General features: G+C 43.3%; 1 protein-coding gene across 1 annotated transcript in view; it reads right to left on the bottom strand.

Moving 5' to 3' along the window:
* shroom3 (shroom family member 3) overlaps window positions 1-21,768 on the bottom strand; it is a 412,360-nt gene that overhangs the window by 186,723 nt on the left and 203,869 nt on the right. Inside the window, exon 2 of the mRNA XM_078214308.1 lies at window positions 4,175-4,329. Coding sequence (XP_078070434.1) covers window positions 4,175-4,329 — 155 coding nt within the window. The remainder of the gene's footprint in view (window positions 1-4,174; window positions 4,330-21,768) is intronic.

The following is a 21,768-nucleotide window of genomic DNA, read 5'->3' as shown; positions in this document are numbered from 1 at the left end:
AATTCTCTATCACAGAAAGCAGTTGAGGCCAAAACATTAAATGTTTTCAAGAAGGAATTAGATATAGTTTTTGGGGCTAAAGGGATCAAAGGATATGGGGGGTGGGGAAACGGGAACAGGTTACTGAGTTGGATGATCAGCCATGATCATAATGAATGACAGACCAGGCCCAAAACGGCCAAATAGCCTATTAATAGCTCCTATTTTCTATATTCCCATGTTTCTATATGGGGTCCAAAAATGCAGAATGCTTGTGTGAAATGCAAACTGTTGATAAGGATTATTCTGGCAATGACCAACTTTCAGAAAGAACAAACATCTCATTACTTATGTCTGATCCATCTCTGTTCATGATGCCACATGTATCTTACTGCTCAATGGGATACACCATAAAATGCACTTTCTTGACATAAACTATATTTAATGGTCTCAGATTAATCTATCACACTATCACTAGACACATAAATAAACACACACCAATCAACTTCGAAATAAAGTAGGATTAGCACTACACTAAAATAGTGCTAAGATATTGGAAGCTGCTTGGAAATTTCATGTTTTTATTGTGGTTCTGTATGGCTCATTTGTTTTACTGGCAGTATATCTGGCATCTTTCTAAAATGTATTATAGTACCTTACCTCAGATTTGCAGTGCTGAATATTACTATACTATTACAATGTTTTGCCAGCAAGATCAGTGTTCACAAAAGTTGCTGAGAATACAGCTGGTCTTCCCATGCGGAGCTATCTAAAAGCCAGCTTGGTAGACCATTTATTTGGAAATGTAAGAAGTTCTCATATTGTGTGTGGAAAAGTATTGAATGGGACAATCTCAAATATAGATTTGTTTTCCATCCTTAACTTTATTCTACCTGTGTCACGTGTTTGAAGAGTAATTTAAATCCAATTTGAATTGTGTGATATTACAAATGGAAATTTTCTCCATGGTTCCCAGGGCCCTATACATCAATACCTCTTCATTCTCAGTTGTTGTGCTCATTCACAGCCAGTCAATTCCCACAGTCTAATTATTACAAGTATCTGGGCTACACCTGCAGCTGAATCCTGCTTCTGAACAAAACACGGTTGTCAGAGAACGTGTGTTGTATCTATAAACCAATATAGAGCTTTGAGTATTTTTACAAAGCAAGTGTTTCAGATATACTTGTAAGCCACAAACTTCAGCTCAAGGTTGCTTGTTATTTGAACTCCAGAATGTGTTGAATCTACAGTTCAAGATTTCACCTCATTGGCACATTTACATAATTAATAAGGTTTAAGTTATCAAATTGTACCGTACATAAGATTAGTGATGAAAAGTCTAAATTTGTATGCATTATTGCAATGTTATTAAGGAAATCTAAGCTAGTGCCTCTAGGTGCCAAAATACTGGAATGTACTTTAAGAAAGAATGTGTGGTGTTATAGCTAGGGCATATTTTGCACATTTAGGCTCCAGTGAGTCTACAAATAGCACTAAACAGAAGCCAAGACTGCAATACTGATTGACTAGAAGAATGGTCTGAAAGATGGGTCTCCGGTCAAAAGAGTTCAACTTGAAGTTAGATTTTTTTGTGGCGAAGCCAGGAGCACTCTTCCCATTGGTCAAGAATTGTAAATATTTGGTTAGAAGCTGTTAAATGTGTTGACACAGATGCACATACTAAGCTGGACATTGCAAAAAGGGTATAAAAATAGGGAAGCATCATTGGAGACTTTGCGCTTGCCAGGCGTAGCATTTGTCACAGGACACTTATTGGGGACATTTGTCAGGAGAGAAAGTTAGGTGCTAGTGGTAGAACACTCGTAGGAAGTTAGCACTTGCGTGGAACATTGCCAGTCAACTGTGTCACAGGTCGGGGATTGCCATAAGAGTCCAGAGCAGAAATTAAATTCAGTATTTGGGCTAAAGGCAAATTGCCTCAAGAGAAATTGAATAATCTTTGTTAGAAAACTGTCTCCACCAGAGAGAGAGAATATCCACTAGAGTGAAGTCTTAAAGCTGCAAGGGATCTGTATGTATGTTAGAGTTAAGTTGGCCAAGTTAAAATCTCAAAAGACATCGTATGTCAAGAGACCAGGCTCAAGGAACCAAGAAGGGAAGATCGCAGAATCCATGGAAAGATAGACTAGCACACATTGACCTTGTTATCATTCCATGCCTTAACCAAGGGAATGTTAAGTAATGATTTTTGTTGTCTAATAAACCTTGTTAGTTTGCAATCTAAATTAATGATTCTCCTTTTTGACAACAAGAATTTTCTTTTTCTGGGGTTTAGCATAGAGTCCAAATTCCTGTGCATCAATCTAACAGCCTCTGCTATTACTCATTTACATGCTGTCCCTCACCATCTCATCCGATACAACACCAGCTTTCAGATGTATGTTGATAACTCCTGGCTCAACCTCACTACCACCTCTCTGAAACGGCTGTGACCTCTGATTTGTCACACTGCTTGTCCAACATTCAGTACTGGATGAACAGAAAGTTCTTCAACTAAATATTGGGCAGACAGCAGCTATATTTTTGATCCCCACCACAAACCCTATTCCCACCACAAACCAACTCCATCCCTTACTCTGGCTCGTGTCTGAGATTGAACCAGGCTAGTCATAACCCTGATGTCCTTTTTCACACTAATGTGAGCTTCCCCCACCCAATATCCTCTCCATGAACAAGACCACCTACTTCCAACTCCTTAGCCTTCCTTGGCTCTGCCCCTGCCTCAGCTTATCTGCTGCCAAAATCTTTGTCCATGCCTTTGTTACCTCTAGACTCTACTATCCCAATGTTCTCCTGGCTGGTTCCCCAACTTCCACCCCCACATAAGCTTGAGTTCACCTAAAACTCTCTGCCGCTTGTAAATCTTGCCGATGCATTGTCTCTTTGCTCATTGACCTTCATTGGCTCCTGCTCCGGCAATGCCTCAATTTTCAAATGGGCATCTTTGTTTTCAAATCCCTTGTTGGCCTCGTCCTTTCCTATTTCCGTAATTTCCGTCAGGCTGACAACCCACCGAGACCTTTCTATCCCTGTGATTGCATCAACAATACTGACTGTGTGTTCAGCTCTCTGGGCTCCAAGCTCTGGAATTCCCTGCCACACCTCTCAGCCTCTCTCTCTTCCTTTAGTCATCCTTTAAAACCTATCTCTTTGACTGAGTTTTTTTTTGGACATCTGTCCCAATACCATCTTATGTGGCTCAATGCCAACTTTTGTTTGATAATGCTCCTTTATGACTTACCAAGATAAAGGAATTAAATAAATGCAAGTTTATCCTCATATAGCCCTCAGAGAGTCAGGGTGGGCATTCTGAAATATGTTCATTCTGAAGCTTATCACCTGGATTTTAAACTGACATCAGGCCACTATACTCCCATGGGAGTTATGGTGGAACAGTCGGTTCATCGTCATGATAAACCATCCAAACAGATGACCCAAGTCCAGTTTCTGCTTTGCTGTTGCTTTTCTCTACAGGCCCCATTCTACTGCCGCTCTTTCACTCTTCCTCCAAGTCCGTTTTTTTACCAAGCTCTTAGTTCTAACTCCATTCATTAAAAGAACGAATCCAGAAAATAACTGCTTTGCCTGCTATCGTATTTGTAGAAGTGTAATTTTCACTTGTTAATCTACTAGCAACATTTTTTGTCACTGTTTCAAGGGTGTTAGATTGCAAATTATACAGATGATTCAAAGATAAATTGCATCTGATGTTGAAATACTGTTTGAAAGAATGAAATAGGTTATAAGCACTCAGATGGTCTCGACCAATTAACTGGTATAGAATCCTGGAATCCCCACAATGCAGAAGGAGGCCATTTGGCCCATTGAGTCTGCGCCAAATCTCCGAAAGAGCATCTTACCCAGGCTCATTTCCCCCACCCCGCCCTATCCCCGTAACCCTGCGCATTTACCATGGCTAGAATAGAAATGAAAAAAATGCTGAAAACACCAAGCGAGCCAGCTAATTTCTGTAGAGAAGAAAACTGTTGACACTCCAGGCTTCTGATGCAGGGGTACTTCTGAACCATCAACATTTTCCCTTTCTTTATTGGGTTTTTCCAGTATGTTTTGCTTTTGTTTCAGATTTCAAGCATGCCCAACATATGTTTTACTTTAGCTGTTGTTATTGGATTCAGAGCGTATCTCCAGATGACTAGATTGCATCTCATACCTGCGAATGAGCAGCTTCAGGGTCTTGTAGGAGCCTTTCACCAGCGTGATGGCCTCTTGTCTGTAGCCGCTCAGCTCCACATCATTGATATTGACCACTTCATCCCCCACCTGCAGTTTGCTTGTTAGCAAGTCTGCTTTCCCTCCTTCCTCAATCTACAAAAGAAGAGAAAAAAATAGACTAAATTCGATGAAAACATCTTAAGCTTAGGACCTTTCAATCATGGTTGCAGTTGACCTCCTGCAGGGCTTTAAGTTGGATTGCTAATTAAACTGTGCCACTACACTTTTTAACCTTGACCCTCAGTAATGAGGAACGCCACAATCCTGTGGTATTCCAGGCACCACCTGCACAGAATTAGTGACTCACAAAACCTGGCTGAAAAATAAAGTCTTGTTCCTTTTTGCAATCAATGGCTCGTATGAGCACAGCCATCATAGCTTTGAATTTTGAGCACAATCAGTCACCTTCCTAGCTGTCAAAGATTTTCATAGTGCGTCTCGTTCACCAATGTGCAAAAAATATTCTTCTTAATGCTTAGTGGGCTGGAGAATTAGATATAAATAAGCAATACTGATCCACTTGCAGTGCACTTTTTATCATCAAATTCTCTCTCTTCATTACGTTTTTAACACTGACTTCAATCCTTTGTGAAGGCAATGCCTATTTTTTTTCCCCCAAGAATTTTAACTGCGTATTTCTGAAATTATTAAAATAATGTAGTGCTTTTTTTCTCGTGCTAACGTTGCAATTTTCTTATCTAGTCACTGAATGGAAACCCTTGCAAATGGTTATTAGTGTTCAGGCTAATTGAGCATGGCTATCAGCAAACCAATTTAAATGATTCATATTTCTAAACTGATTGCAAAAGCAATGATCCTGCCTGCTTATAATAGCTGTCAACTCTACAAGAGGAAAGAATTGCTTGTATAGTTAATCTTAATTCAGCAATTATTAATGGTGCAAAAGTACACAAATTAATCCTGATTTGCAGACAGACATATTGAGGATAAATGTTGCTTACTTACCTTTGCAATGGTTGATTAATGAACTCTCAGAATTAGGATAAAAATACCGATTCAGCATGTGCTTAACCATAAATGAGTTATTTGCAGACATGAGATAAGCTGTGTTGTCGAGGTAATCCTAAGAAAGGAAAAAATCCAGTGCCAAATTCCCTAAAAGCTCCTGTAACCTTTGGCCCCTCTCCACGGACCAACCAATATCCCACTGAGGAAATCCAGACAATGTTCTCCTAATCCTACGAAATGCACCCTGGCTATATAATGCTGAATAACAAAAGAATCCTTAAATCAGTGGAAAAAAAATGGTCCCGCTGAGAAATCTGAGACGGCATCATACACTGCGCCTTTCACAAGGGCTGGATAGCATTGGTCTTCCGAAGAATTAAGTAAACACAAAAGCTTCAAATCCTAGAAGATTTAAAGTTTCCTAAATAACCAGCTTCAATTGCCCAAAAATTGTGTAACTTGCTAAAAATTCTTAAGTCAAATTAACTAATGCTTATGGGGTCAGGAATGCTTTGTATAGAAGGGCACAAAAGAATTTCTTTTGTCAATCCTCACAAGGTAGTTGGGGAGTCGTCGGAAATTAAAAGCAGAAATGTAACAAGGAACATTTAAGTAAATATCTAGTCATAACCCAGTAGCATACGCCAAACTGATGCTGCTCCACTATTGATCAGACAAACCAGGAATGCAACTCATCTCAAATGAAGCCAAGCACTTTTTATAAATTTGACATAAGCTGACCTGAAAACATCAAACAAGTTTTTTGCATGCATTTTGTAAGTTAATGGCGCGGTAGCACAGTGGTTAGCACCGCTACCTCACAGCGCCAGGGACCCGGGTTCGACTCCCAGCTTGGGTGACTGTATGGAGTTTGCATGTTCTCCCCGTGTCTGTGTGGGTTTTCTCCGGGTGCTCCGGTTTCCTCCCACAGTCCAAAGATGTGTGGGTTACGTGGATTGGCCACACTAAATTGCCCCTTAGTGTCAGGGGAACTAGCTAGGGTAAAATGCATGGGATTCTGAGGTTAGGGCTTGGGTGGGATTGTGGTCAGTGCAGACTCGATGGAACAAATGGCCTCCTTCTGCACTGTAAATTCTAAAGGATTAATACAGCAAAATGTTGCATGAATGGCCTAATTTGGAATCAAGGTACAGATAGTTAAAGGGCTACAACTTCCAGCAGAGAAGGACAAAATAGAGGGACTTGATTGAGCTTGAGGAGCTGGGTTTAAACCTAGCCGAAAGAGATGAGATGGAAATCTTCTTTCTCAATTTACAACTGCTTCTATACAAAATAGGTTAGTGCGGATTTAAACACATTATAAAGAGTGTAGGTCTTCAACATAAAATTTGTTACATTTACAGTTGTACACTATTTGCTGGTGTGTAAAATAAAAACATTGAACTTGTGAGATGGCGTTAGGGAATGTTAGTAAGGTGAATAAAAGGAGTGTGGTGAACCATAGATGGTTACCACTATGGGTACTTGTACATATGTTACTCTTGTTACTGTTGGGGTTAGGGTTGGGGTGTTCCACCTGTTATTATTGTTTATGTGGTACACTCCGTTCGGCTCCGCCTTCTTACAGGAGTAAGAAGGTCACTGCTACTTCCTAGTAGCCCTTAGTCTGGGATAATATTGTTAAGTAGTGTGCTCCAATCTTGTTGTGAATAAAAGCCTTTATTCCCGGGTGCGTCCTAGCCTCCCGTGTGAATCAATCGCGCATCAAGGAGATTTTAGTCACTCTTTACTCTGCATCCCATTTGTATTATATCTAAAAACAGAAAATGCTGGAAAAACTCAGCAGGTCGGGCAGCCTCAGCGGAGAGAGAAACAGAATTAACAGACTCAAAGTATTAACTCTGTCTCTCCCTCCACTGGCGCTGCCAAACCTGCTTTGTTTCTTCGGCGTTTTTTATTTTTATTTCAGATTTCCAGCATTTGCAGTGCTTTGCTTTTATCCCATTTATATTACATGGGATACTGGAGTGCTCGAAGCTGAAACTAATTATCCAAATACAAATGGGCTCCATTTCAGACGCGAACATCCATCACTGTGATGAGAGCACAAAATTCCTCAACAAGAATGAGAGAATTAGTTTTCACAACATTATGTTAAACCCAACATTATTGATGAATATAATGGAACATACAACGTTGTATAAAAATATTCTGATATTGATTGAAGAAAAGGTAGTTTGTGGTAGCTAATTAATTCACTAAATATGTGGGGCCTGATTTTACCAAAACTTTGTGCCCATTTTCGGGCGCGAAATCGCGGTAAAGTTGGGTGTCGGGCCTGTACCGTGATCTGCACCCGATTCCGAGCAGATAGTGGCTTTACTGACACCCAATTCGTGCGCGGGTCCGGCCCACGCCCGAATCGGGCGGCCCGACGATTTAAATGCATTTGCATGCATTTAAATCGACTTAATGAACCGTGCGCCCAACTCTACCGCCAAATCCCACCTTACCGTCTTCTGGCCCAATCCGCGTCCGCGCTGTAATCGACCTGTAAAATAAAAGTCTGAAGTCGCCGCTGCAGCCTCCGAAGAGCGGGGTCAGAGACTGCAACGGCTCTCTGACCCAGGTCATCCTCTGGTCGGGGAGGGAGGGGGGTGGGAGGAGGAGAGGGGGTGTGACCGATCATCCCCTGGGGGGTGGGAAGGGAGGGGAGGGGGGTGTGTGACCGATCATTCCCTGGGGGTGGGGGGGGGGGGGGGGGGAGGAGAGGGGGGTGTGACCGATCGTCCCCTGGGGGGGGGGGAGGGGGGATGTGGGGAGGGGTGTGACGTCTCATCCCCTGGGGGCGGGGGTTCCGCTGCCTGTCTGCGGCCGATCCCTCCTGGCACCATCACTGCTACACTACCAGCCACAGATTACTCTTCCCTGCAGGTGCGAGAGAGCGGGAGAGATGGCTGTGGCTGGTAGTGTACCAGCGATGGTGCCAGGAGGGATCGGCCACAGACACGCAGCGGAACCACCCTGACCAGAGGATGATACGTTACGCCCCCCCCCCCCCCCCCCCCAGGGGATGATACGTCACACCCCCTCTTCCTCCCCCCCCCCGCAAAGAGGATGATAAGTCACACCCCCTCTCCTCCCTCCCCAGGGGGATGATACGTCACCCCCCACTCCTCCCTCCCCAGGGGGATGATACAGCACCCCCCACTCCTCCCTCCCCAGGGGGATGATACATCACATCCCCTTTCCATCCCCCCCCCTAGGGGATGATACGTCACACCCCTCTCCTCCCCCCCCAGGGGATGATCGGTCACACACCACCACCCGCCCCCGCCCCCCCCTCCCCCTCCACAATCCCCCGACCAGAGGATGACCGTCAGAGAGTCGCTCTCTCCGCTCGCTCTGCTTTTTTTTTTCCGCACCCGGGCGCGCGCTGTAAGATTTTTTTCGAACTGAGCATGCGTAGTTCAGAGCTCCGACCGGTTTGCCAGCGCTAAGCCCCGGCCACAGCGCAGATCGGGCCGGAGCCGGCAAAACGCGTATGGGCGCGCTGGAAAGAGGATTCCAGGCACGGATCTATTTGACACCCAGATTCGGCACGTAGACTCAAAATGGTAAAACTCCCCCTAAATTTTACACAAGAGGGGGTGATTCTCCGACCTCACTGTGTCTGGTGCAGACCATGTCGACCCTGGAGAATAGCGTGCGGGCCTAAAAATCAGTTTTGCACCCAGTGCCAAAGAGTGTGCGATTCCCCCGGCCCCTTTCTAATGGCGCAAACTGGATTGCGCCCAGAGAGGGCACAAGGCCGATTAACATATTTAAAGTAGCGTTTAAATATGCATAGTCCGTTCAAATTCAAACGCACGGGATTCTCCGACCCTCGGGTGCGGTGCAAGAACGGCAAGAATTACGACGAGTTTCCACTCGCAGAGACCCGGGCGCGATGGCTGGGTGGTGCCCATTGGGCAATGCAGCGATAGATCATGTTGGGGTCATGAAAGGGGAGGGGCATGTCAGTGGTCATGATGGGAGGGCATGTGAGGGTCAGGCAGGGTGACCCACTGGGAGGGCCCCAATAATGGGAGGGGGAGGGGGAACATGCTGCCAATGAGAATGGGGTCCCAATAGCAACACAGAAGATAGGAGCAGGAGGAGGACATTTGGCCTTTCGAGCCTGCTCCGTCATTCATTACGATCATGGCTGATCATCCAACTCAATAGCCTAATCCTGCTTTTTCCCCATAACCTTTGATCCCATTTGCCCAAGTGCTATATCCAGCAGCCTCTTGAATTCATTCAATGTTTTGGCATCAACTACTTCCTGTGATAATGAATTCCACAGGCTCACCAGTCGTTGGGTGAAGAAATGTCTCCTCATCTCCATCATAAATGGTCTACCCTGAATCCTCAGACTGTGACCCCTGGTTCTGGACTCCCCCACCATCGGGAATATCCTTCCTGCATCTACCCTGTCTAGTCCTGTTAGAATTTTATAAGTCTCTATGGGATTCCCCCTCATTCATCTGAACTCCAGCGAAAACAATCCTAACCTATTTAATCTCTCCTCAGACATCAGTCCCGCCATCCCCGGAATCAGCCTGGTAAACCTGTCTGTGGGAGGAGGGAGGCAACCTCCCAGTGCACTGTGAGATCGAGGCACCCTTGTGAAACGGCGCCCGAGAGCTCTGAAACCGTGCCCCCCCCCCCACCCCCCATCAAAAAGTAGTGACTGTGTGGGGGAAGATTGAGGTGCGGAGCACGCCTGAGAGAGTGGCCCAGACCATTATTCTCACCCATTATGACCCCTAGGATGCGATCTTACGAGAAAAATTCTAAGCGCTGAACGAGTGAGGAAACAGGAGAGAATGGCGCCGGCTTTTCCCTCCCCATCAGCACACCCGCAGAGTTCCTCCCATGCATCCCCCTATCATAGCTCACCCCCACTCAGGCCCCGAGGTACTGCCCCGGCACAGTTACGGTGCTTGGTGGGCAGTGCCAGTGTGCCCAGTGGGAACTGTCAGGCTGGCACTGCCCTATGGACACCACAGAGCCCTGCTCCAACCACCTAGTGGCTTCAATGGCCTCCGATCCTCCCAGTGAGGACATCATGTCAGGTCTCCGCTGATGGAGAGCAGCTGTGATTCCCACCAGTCGGAAGCTCGACCGGCAAGGGGGTTAACGCAAGTGAGCCCAGACAATAGCATCCAGGGCTGCTAAAATGTCATTAATATTTAAATCAGATGGTTTTTGCCAGCAGAGTGGGCCGGTAAGATCGGGAGAGGTGAGAAACTGGGCATGAACCTGAATGTTTGCCTCTCATCCCATCTTACCACCTCATCTCACCGAACAACAGGTGTGACGAGGTCATAGAATCACCCCTTAGTATTTTTTTTGGGAGAATTCCATCCAAGATCTTTCTAACCTTTAAACCAATGGGATATTTCACCTGTGCTGTAGCAGGCAAATTCTCAAAGAATTCTTATTTCTTATTGAAACATACAAGATCCTGAGGGACTTGACAGGGTGAATGCTGAAAGGATGTTTTCCTTTGTGGGAGAGACCAGAACTAGGGGGCAGAGTTTAAAGTGGAGTGGAGGAGAAATTGTTTCTTTCAAAGGGTAGTGAGTTTCTGGAACTCTCTTCCCAGGAGAAGGGTGGAGACAGAGTCTATGTATATTTTTAAGGCAGAGGTGGATAGACTCTTGACTAACAAGGGAGTTAAAGGTTACCGGGAATAGGGGGAGTGGAGTTGAGGCCACAATCAGATCAACCATGATCATATTGAATGGCATTGCAGGCTCAAGAGGCTGATTGGCCTACTCCTGCTCCAAATTCTTCCATTCTTGAATGGCGAGAGAGGAAAAGATTGTACTTGGTTAGGGTGCCCTTTAATGTTTGTCAGCAGCCCCAAGTTACCTTGTTCAAATATTCATTAAATTTGGACTCATTTACGTACGAGTCAGCAGGAAGGATTTTCCGGCTGCGCTCATCCCAAGGTCGGAAAATCCCGCCCAAGGTCAATGGACCTTTGTATGTTCTGTGTCCCGCCCACTATGATTCCTGTGGTGGGCGGGATGGGAAAATTCCATCTGGCATTACTGAGCTGAGGCGAGGAAGGAGGGAAGGTAAGAATATTAGTGAAAGAAATGCGAACATCTCACCATTCAAAGTGACTGGTAGCTGATTTTCAGCCAACATCATACTGGCTTCGAGAATGCACCGCAGAGAAGTTCATCTTGATAGCACAAGAAATACCAGGGCTACATTTATAAAATGATGTAGGTTTAATTAGTTGACGATAATTCCTGGATTATTGACGTGAAAACAGAAACCCACCCAACAGGCCAGTAACTGTGCTATTTTCGGATGCCTGTATAGATAACATGGTTTGCAGATTAATATCAGAACGGTATTTGAAACAAATACAAAGCTCTGCTTTATTTCAAAAGACTGGTCATGCACGATATTTATCAGCTGCCTAATATGTTCTCTGTTATACAAAGGTCTCGGCTAATTAGTGTCACAGGTAAAATGCCACGGGTTCAATGAAAACTCTGTCAGACATGGAGAGATGGGTATCTAAGGGATTCACGCCAGCGATTGACAGATATTCTCAGGCTCAGGGCACTGGACTCAATCGGAATCCTATGTGCAAAATCACTGTTATGGTATAACTACTGAGACTGACGGTGTGTGCCAAGACTGGTCACTTGTATGCTTCCTATCTGCTGTTTCCATATATTTCCAATTTCAGCTGTATCGTTAGAGAGGAGAGGAGAGAGAAATCCAAGAATGCAGCAACCCAAGACATTCTTGTATCCAGTACAGAGCTGCACTGTCAGGGGCTTGCAGCCATCCTCTCTTGTATCAAAGTTGTTCAGTACAGACAAAGCCAAAAGAACAAAAAGAAAGAAATTAAAACTCTGCTGAATTAAACACAAATACAAACCAATTTAATCTTCTCTTCTATGAGGCAGGCCCTCAGGATTGAAGATGACTTGCTTCCATTCCAGTTTGATCGGTTAGAAGATGGTGAATGAGTTCAATGTGCTGTCAGTCTGCAGATCCTGCCACATGTGGGGAGGGTGTGCTTGAGGGGTCAAATAGATGAGTTGTTTGGAGGTTTGTGTGCGCTCTGACACCTCAAAGTCACTTCTGCGTGTTCCTGACAAAGTCTCTTGATGTGCTCAGTGCCTTCCCAGATAAGCCTTCTTCATTTTGGGGTCGGTCACAAGCCGGGGACTCAGAAGAGCCATTATCTGTTATCTGAAAAGGAAGAGCGTGCAGGGTTACGACAAGGTGAGTGGATGGCACTTGGGAAATTGCTCATTTGGAGAGCTGGTACAGACAAAAATGGGCCGAATGGCTTCGTCTGCACTTACAATTCTGTGGAACATTTGACATTTTCAGGGATATTTGAGGACATTCCTCAAACGTTTCAGCTGTTCTCCTGGGAGTCTCCTGCCATAACTGAATTCCGAGTAGAGTAATTGTTTCGAGAGTCTAGTGCCAGGCACATGAACGACATGTCCCATCCAATGGACGTGGTTTGAAGTGATTAGTGCTGTGATGTTGGGCAAGTTGCTTCGGGAGAAGATGCTGCATTGGACTGCCTTTCTTGCCAACAGATTTAGAGAACCAGGCACTGCTGGTGGTGCTTCTCCAGTATTTTGAGGTAACTGTTGTAGGCACTCCTAGTCTCCAAAGCAAGTAGGAACATGGAGATCACTGTTAACCATAAACCATGATCTTAGTCTTGGGTTTGAGATCCTGACCCTCAAAATATTCTGAGTGAGCGTGCGCACAAGTTTCATCTGTATATTGAAACTCAATGACTGATTTTGGAGTGGCTTTGGATTGAAGGTGACTTAGATTGAGCAGTTTCTGTTTAGTACTACTGGTTATCTTCACGTCTATGGGTAATTTGCTGGAGGTGAGGTACAGTATTGCACTGAGAAAAACGAGATGAGTTGTTGCAATTCTTCACTGAAACAGTGTTTGTGTTGATGAGGATCACACCTTGTACATCATTCTAGAATTGACGGAGGATTGTGACAAAAATTTGAGGAGGATACTCCAATAGCCTTTGAGGTTGACAGAGTCTGTTTCATGTACAAGGACAGTGGTCTTCATCAGTCTCTTGTCCCAGTGAGAGTCTTTATTGAACCACTTAAGACGTCTGCCTCCAGAGACAGCCTCATGGCATAGTTATACGCAAAGCCAGATGTATCAATCAGACTGGTTACATTTCAAAACCCACTTTTCATCGTAAATAATAGATGCAAACATCCCCCTTTACTAAGCGAATCAAAGACACATTTGCATTCATAATCACATGTGTGACTGCGTGTTACCCAAGTTATCCACTATACACCCACTGTTTTCATGCATTACCACTGTCCGGCTGGTTGCAGGGAAGGAGTAGCTTCATCATTTGAGTGTACATGCCCGTGGTTGCATCTGTTTTTTCAGTTAGCTTCAACTCCCGCTTTGAGTTGCCAACTGCAAAATTGTAGGTCACTCTTTCCTCACTGTTTCTTTGTGTCATCTGTGAAATTTGCTTGATCTGATCTTGCACAGCCTGGTTCATTGAATACTTCGGTTTATTGTGCATTTTCATCCGTATGAATTCAGCTAGAATCTTGCCCTTCAGATCTTTCACTTCAGCTCTGATGTGAACATTTTCCTGTAGAACCGAATCACTTTTTTTACTTGCAGCCTTGTGCGCTTTTCTTTTGTCCTCTTTACAGCAACTTTTATTTTTGCAGACTTGAACAGTTGTATGTTCATGGGTGCTCCTTATCTTCTCTGTGTTATTTCCAGGATTAAAAATCTATTTTTTCTCTACTTCTGCACATCATGTTTCATATATAATGACAGCAATCTTCATCAGTGTTTTGCCTGAGTCTTTACTGAACTGGTCCTCAAATACTTGCTTCTGAAAACAGTCTCGAGCCATACCCACGTGACTGGCCAGATTTTTGATTTGAGTTATTGTCACATGAATTGGGATACATTGAAAAGTATTGTTTCTTGCGCTATACAGACAAAACATACCATTCATAGAGTACATAGGGAAAAAGGAAAGGAGAGGGTGCAGAATATAGTGTTGCAGTTACATATAGGGTGAAGAGAAAGATCAGCCTAATGTATGATAGGTCCATTCAAAAGTCTGATGGCAGCAGCGAAGAAGCTGTTCTCGAGTCAGTTGGCACGTGTTCTCAAACTTTTGTGGAAGAGAGTATGTCCAGGGTGTGTGGGGTCCATGATTATGCTGGCTGTTTTTCCAAGGCAGCAGGAAGTGTAGAAAAGTCAATGGATGGGAGGCTGGTTTGAGTGATGGACTGGGCTACATTCACGATCCTTTGTAATTTCTTGCGGTCTTGGGCAGAGCAGGAGCCATACCAAGCTGTGATACAACCAGAAAGAATGCTTTCTATGGCACATCTGTAAAAATTGGGGAGCGTCGTAGTGGACATACCCAATTTCTTTAGCCTCCTGAGAAAGTAGAGCTGTTGGTGGGCTTTCTTAACTATAGCATCGGCATGGAGGGACCAGGATAGATTGTTGGTGATCTGGACACCTAGAAACTTGAAACACTCAACCATTTCCATTTCATCCCCACTGATGCAGACAGGGGCATGTCCTCCGCAATGTTTCCTGAAGTCGATGACAATCTCCTTCATTTTATTGATACTGGGGAAGAGATTATTATCATCGCACCATTTCACCAGATTCTCTAACTCTTTCATGTACTCCATCTCGTCACTGTTTGAGATCCGACCCACTATAGTGGTGTCATCAGCAAACTTGAAAATGGAGTTGGAGTAGAATTTGGCCACACAGTCTTAAGTGTATAAGGAGTATAGTCTACACCCTAGCTATGACTGTAACCCTACATTCTGCACCCTCTCCTTTTCTTCTTTATGTACGCTATGCTTTGTCTGTATAACGCGCAAGAAACAATACTTTTCACTGCATACTAATACATAAGACAATGACAATATCAAATCAAATCAAAAAATAGGCTGAAGAAGAATTTGGGCAGTGTGCTTGCAACCATGTTGTTGGAAGTTCAGGGGCATTTTAATTTTACTTTCCATTCTTTATGGAAGAAAGTTACTTCTGCTTTGGTGGCTGCTGCTGGAGTAGAGTCAGGCAGCCATGATACAAAATTTAACAACATGTTGGTGTTCAGGAAGTAGGCTCAATGTTTAGATACAAAACAAGATTGATATGCATTAAACAGAAACTGATGATGCTATGAGTAATATTTTGGGTTTAAATAACCTCAACCAATACTCTGCATACTGAGCATGACAATAGTATTTGTATTACAGCAGCTTGTTTTTAAGGACAGACCCAGAAGCAGTAGCATCTGTTTAAAATGCTCCCAACTTCAGACAAACACTTTCAGAGTTTTTTGTGGCAGTATCACAATATTAATATTTGTATTAAACTGGTCATTTATCTCAGTCAATTGCTCCAATTCTTTGAAGGAAACAAGCATGAAAAAGCTAAGACCATTTTAAGTAGAAATATTTGGGAATATTTTCTCAATCACTTCCTTAATTGGCTCGATGATTCATTTGTCCAACTATTCTAATTTATTTTGGAAGAATAAAAGCAGAGTCCATTCTTCAATATTTTCTACATTTTTTACCTCTTCCATTATTACTCCCTCACTACATTTACCATGCAGCCAAATATCCTAAAACTGAAACTACATGTCACCACCAACACCAGGGGGAAAATAGCTGCTTTAATCACTTAGACCCTTCAATGTATCTTTTTCACTGATTAAAAAAGGGTTTGCTCCAAGTCCTGTTTGACCTTACTGATGCAGCATAGTATCTGCCATCTATTCCAGTGTAAAGCACTGTTAAATGGCTCTAATCCTGGGCTATTAGCATGGTGAGAGGTTTAAATGTCCTTTTGTATTTCTAACATATGACCACTTCCCTCACACCTGCGCAATCTAATCACAGATATTCATCTGGGTGGTAGCCATTGTCTGCTTTCAATCCGGGATCAAATGCACTTACTGACGTTGTGAACATTTGTTTTAATATCACATCTTTCTTTTGTTGAGAAACACTGAATTGGGTTTTTCATCTATTACGAGATTTCTTTTGGGAAAGTGACAGAATTTTAAACACTTCTCTTCCAGGACTAAGATGTAACAGCTGGAAGTTGCTTTTTAAGTCACTATGATGCTCTAGTTTGCTTTTCCAAACTGGCTTTTGAAGCAGATTTTACAAGTATAAAAAGAATAATGTGTATGAACATTCATTCTATACGTGCATGGCCTCAACTAGATATTTGTGGTTTCCTAAAATTGTTAGAAGCCGCAAGAGTAATTGTTGAAATGTAATTCCAGTTGCAAGCTTTGGCGTGGCACAATGCCACTTTTCTCCAGAGCTATCTCAGACGTAGCATGTGATCACCTAAAGATTGCCATACAACAGATTCTATAACAGACCAAACAACTCTTTCCTCTCACTTAATTGTCTAGCTGTGTGACAAAAAAGTATGTATTCTTGGTGAGCTTTAGGTTTGTCAAAGTCCCTTTAAAATTTAATCATGTCAGCAGTTTAACAACAAGCTAGAACCTGGATTTTGCCCAAGCCCTACTCCATATGGAGCCGCAAGGTTTGTACAAGTCTTGGAGTAGTTTGACTGGGAGTCTAACACAGCCTTTAAACTGGGAGACCATGATTAACCCAGTTTGGATTTTACTAATAGTTCCCGTTTCAATTTGAGATGGCAGATATTCAAACCCCAAGATGTTCTGGTAAAATCAGACAGATCTGTTCGAGTTCGGCAAGCTGGAAACCTTGTGTAAGCAGCTGCTTGGAAAACGTTTGTATTTTTGGATGTCTGTCATTAAAAGATTCTTTTATTTCTTTAAATACCTTTTTTTAAAACTTAGTGAATGAGATAAACCAGAACTTTATATAATTATTAAATCGAGATTATCTGTGGTAATTTCTCTTCATTTGCTGAATTAATTTGTTTCATATTTTAAACCTTAGAGATTAGGTTAAAGCCATGAAACTGTCTCACCATGGTCTTTCCCCGGTACAGTCCTCGGCTTTGCTACCCAAGTCCAAACAATACCAATCTGAAAGTTTATAGTGGACAACTGGTTCAGCCATTCATCGTTAGATAAAGTACAACTGGGACTTGCTCTCCTCTGCTAAAACTGCCCATCACTCCAGGATAATGGAATGGCTACCTTTTTCTTTTACAAAACATCTTCTTGCACCCTCTTCCCTTGCCTCCTTCACTTTCACCTGTTGGATGAGCTCAGGAACATCTTTCTCATTAAGACCGAGACCATCCATTTAGCTGCCTCTGTTGCTGCCCTCCTCTTTCACCAGCCCATTGCGCCAAACTTTTTCTGAGGATCCATTCCTGCCCCGGCCTGAATTCAAATCTTTCTCCGCTTCCTCTTCTAACTCTCCTCAAGCTCTATCCAAGCTCATCTTGTCCCTGTGATCCACTTCCTGCTTCATTGACCCTATTCCCACTAAACTGTTGATCACCTCACTTCCTCTCCTGGGCCCCCCATGTTAGTTGATCCCAGTAGCAGTTCTCTCTATTCAGGGGTTGATCCTGTCTGCTTCAAATCTTGCAAGAAGTCTCACAACACCAGGTTAAAGTCCAACAGGTTTATTTGGTAGCAAATACCATAAGCTTTCGGAGCGCTGCCCCTTCGTCAGACGGAGTGAAAATCTGTTCTCCAACAGTGCACAGAGACACAGAAATCAAGTTACAGAATACTAATTAGAATGCAAATCTCTACAGCCAGCCAGGTCTTAAAGGTACAGATAATGTGGGTGGACGGAACATTAAACACAGGTTAAAGAGATGTGTATTGTCTCCAGACAGAACAGCTAGTGAGATTCTGCAAGATCAGGGGGAAAGCTGTGGGGGTTACTGATAATGTGACATAAATCCAACATCCCGGTTTAGGCCGTCCTCATGTGTGCGGAACTTGGCTATCAGTTTCTGCTCAGCGACTCTGCGCTGTCGTGTGTCGTGAAGGCCGCCTTGGAGAACGCTTACCTGAAGATCCAAGGCTGAATGCCCGTGACATTGGGGAAACCATGCAGACGCTACGACAACGGATGAATGAACACCGCTCGACAATCACCAGGCAAAACTGTTCTCTTCCTGTGGGGGAGCACTTCAGCAGTCACGGGCATTCTCTCAAGTCAGATTCCCATTCCCCCTGAATCCTACCACAGTGTTTTTGCAGCTTCTTTCACTGAATCATCAGCGAAACATGCTATTATTTCAAAAACACAGCAACCGTATTACAAATCCCCTGGGTCAGGGCTCCAGGCACGCTTAGAGGTCCTGTTTGCCTGCCCTCAGTTCCAGCTGACTGCTGCATTATGGAGGGGTTCACCTTTAACAATGTTGGCCCAGCTGTTGAGGCTATTTTAAAATCTAAAGTTAAAAAATGTTAGAGAAAGGGCACTTCCACTTTGGGACGCCTTTGCCCTCATTTAATGCTGCGGGAGGCCTTCCACAGACTCTCCAGCTTCCAGAGCCCACCCACTATCCTCAATTGGATGGTGAACTTGGCTTCTGGTCAATAATCGGCCAATTGGTGGAAAATAACAGCCATGTCTGTTCACCACACAGTGCTGGTTTCTGCTCCCATTTAACACAATGGCAGATCCCAAATCTCGCAGGGAAAATCCTGCCACCTGTCTCTGGAGTCTCTTCCTTCCTTACAACTCTCCAGATATTTGTACTCCTCTAATCTTGGATTCTTGAGCATCCCCAAATTGGCAGGCATTTCTTCAACTGCTAAGGCATTAACCTCTCCGCCTCTCTTTCTTCCTTTAAGACACTCCTTAATCCAAGCTCTTTTACCAAGATGTTGGTCATCTGTCCCTGCAGCTCATTAAACCTCCTTCAACAACACCTTTCAAACCTACAACCTCAACCATCTCAATGGGGAAAGGTACCCGATGCATGGAAACACACCACCACTTCCTGCAAGTTCCCCTCCAAGTCACACACCATTTTGGAACTATCTCGCCATTTTTTTCCTGTCACTGGAACTCTCTTCCTAACAGCACAGTGGATGTACCTATGCCACATAGACGACAGGGGTTCAAGATGGCGGGTCATCACCACCTTCTCGATGGGTAATTAGAAATGGACAACAATGGCCTGGTCAACAGCGTTCACATCCCATAAACGATTAACAAATAGAAAATTCCTCACAAGACTTGGTGCCAAATTATATTTGAAAACACTTCCGTGAAGTGCTTAGGGCTGTTACACTGCATTAACGGTGCTTTACAAATGCACATTGCTGTTGTCCTTTCCTTTATTAACCAGAACAGATTTTATTACACATTTATTACATAGTCCTTGTTTCATCATAGCAGAGCCAGCCTGGTATTCTTTAAGATTCATCACAAAAAATTAAAGTACTTCATTAATATTTTAACACACAAATAGTTTATCATGATTCATGCAATTCAGAGGAATATTGCCAGAAATCAACATGGTATGTACTAAGAGCAGCAAATTCCAGTTCACTTCTGTTTTCTTTTGAATTATTCTCTTTGACCCAAAGCTTGTTATCTCAGTCTTGATCTTTTTTCCACAGCACCATCCTGTTTCTTTAGTTATCATCTTAAATTATAATCTTACTTCAGCTACCAGTTATCATTTTAAATAAAAATAGCAAGAAAACAAACCATGGAAATTAATCCTCAAAGCCACTTTCAGAATGGAATATTGTTCTGGGGAAGGAATGTCAGATATCAGTGTATGGAGGACAGCTTTATGTTGAATGGGAAATGGACTGAAGTAAATTTTCATTTTGTTCAGGATGGCTACATATTGTAAGAATGCAGCATTTTACCATCCTCTCAGAGACAGATTGTCAGAGAGTGACTCCAAACTGAAACACTTACTCAAAAATATGCGTGGACCTAATTCAGAAATGTTTAAGTACAAGAAATGGAGAATATTTGATGTATATAACATTTTTTTACAATAAAAACTTGAAGCTGTCAAACCTTTTCTGGCAATTTCAATACAGGCTTTATCTATCATTAAGATAAAAACTTTAAGTCTACTTGGCACATCGTAACATTCAAAGCTATGGGCCAAATGCTGGTAAATGGGATTAGGTGGGAGGTCAGGTGTTTCTTGCGTGTCAGTGCAAACTCGATGGGCCGAAGGGCCTCTTTTCCACTGTGTGATTCTATGATGCTGGACATTCTGTTAACTTCCTCAGATTATACAACGAGTCGTTCAACATGTAGTTCTCCCAATCCGTTCCTTTTATATTATTAAGCAATACAAGTCAATGCCATTTGCTGTAACAGAAAGCACACTGAGTCCTGGTGAGGTTAAAATATCAGCTTTTGTTCATTTACTTTCATCAGTTCAGATAAATAATTTGCACAAGTTGGAAAAGGGGCCTGAATAGTTTGCACATGATGTTGTTTATTGAAAGTGACAGATTTGGCTGCACAGCCACTCCATCAAATTGCAAGAGAGTCCTCTCTGGCACAGAAATGTTCAAAAACTTCTTGAGAATGCAATCTATACTCCACCATTGTGATGATTGTTTGTGAACCATATCCATAGATCTCGGTGAGCAACACAAAATAAATTATTGTCCTCTGGTCAATGAATTTAACATCAAACAGGTAATCAACATTATCTGTTGCAAATGATATACATTCTTCATGACTGTAAAAGAACTGATGTTTGTTCTCTTTGCCGCAGAAGACTGTGGAGGCCAGGTCATTGAGTGTCTTTAAGACAGAGATAGATAGGTTCTTGATTGATAAGAGGATCAGGGATTATGGGGAAAAAGGCAGGAGAATGGGGATGAGAAAAATACCAGCCATGATTGAATGGCAGAGCAGACTCGATGGGCCGCATGGCCTAATTCTGCTCTTATGTCTTATGGTTCACCCCCAGGTAATTTTAACAAATGCTATATGTTATCATATGATGCAGGGAGGATGTTCCCGATGGTGGGGGAGTCCAGAACCAGGGGTCACAGTCTGAGGATTCAGGGTGGACCATTTAGGATGGAGATGAGGAGACATTTCTTCACCCAAAGAGTAGTGAGCCTGCGGAATTCATTCCCACAGGAAATAGTTGATGCCAAAACATTGAATGTATTCAAGAGGCGGTGAGAGATAGCACTTGGGGTGAATGGGATCAAAGGTTATGGGGAGAAAGCAGGATTAGGCTAGTGAGTTGGACAATCAGCATGATCGTGATGAATGGCGGAGCAGGCTCTCTCCACTGAACCCCCATGAAATAGGTCGCAGTGGATGGGAAAGTGGTGGGCAAGCCATGCTGTACATTTTACAAGCACCTCCCCCACAGTGCCTTCAACACACCAGCGTAGGACTGTCAAATCCAGACCCTTGTTCCAGTACCTTTCTTGGAATTGTTAACATTAAAATATAATTAAAAATAAAATATTTTTGGTGCAAGAGGTCTGAAAGTGCAGGACCTTTCCCAATCTATTACCACAGCCTGGTTGACCAAATCACCCACATTCTGCCGTGTTTCATGGGACAACTAATATGCAGA

This window comes from Mustelus asterias, chromosome 1, assembly GCF_964213995.1.
Source record: "Mustelus asterias chromosome 1, sMusAst1.hap1.1, whole genome shotgun sequence".
In the NCBI taxonomy this organism is placed as follows: Eukaryota; Metazoa; Chordata; class Chondrichthyes; order Carcharhiniformes; family Triakidae; genus Mustelus; species Mustelus asterias.
The sequence above is the reverse complement of the archived record's forward strand: the minus strand, read 5'-3'. Positions and strand labels throughout refer to the sequence as shown.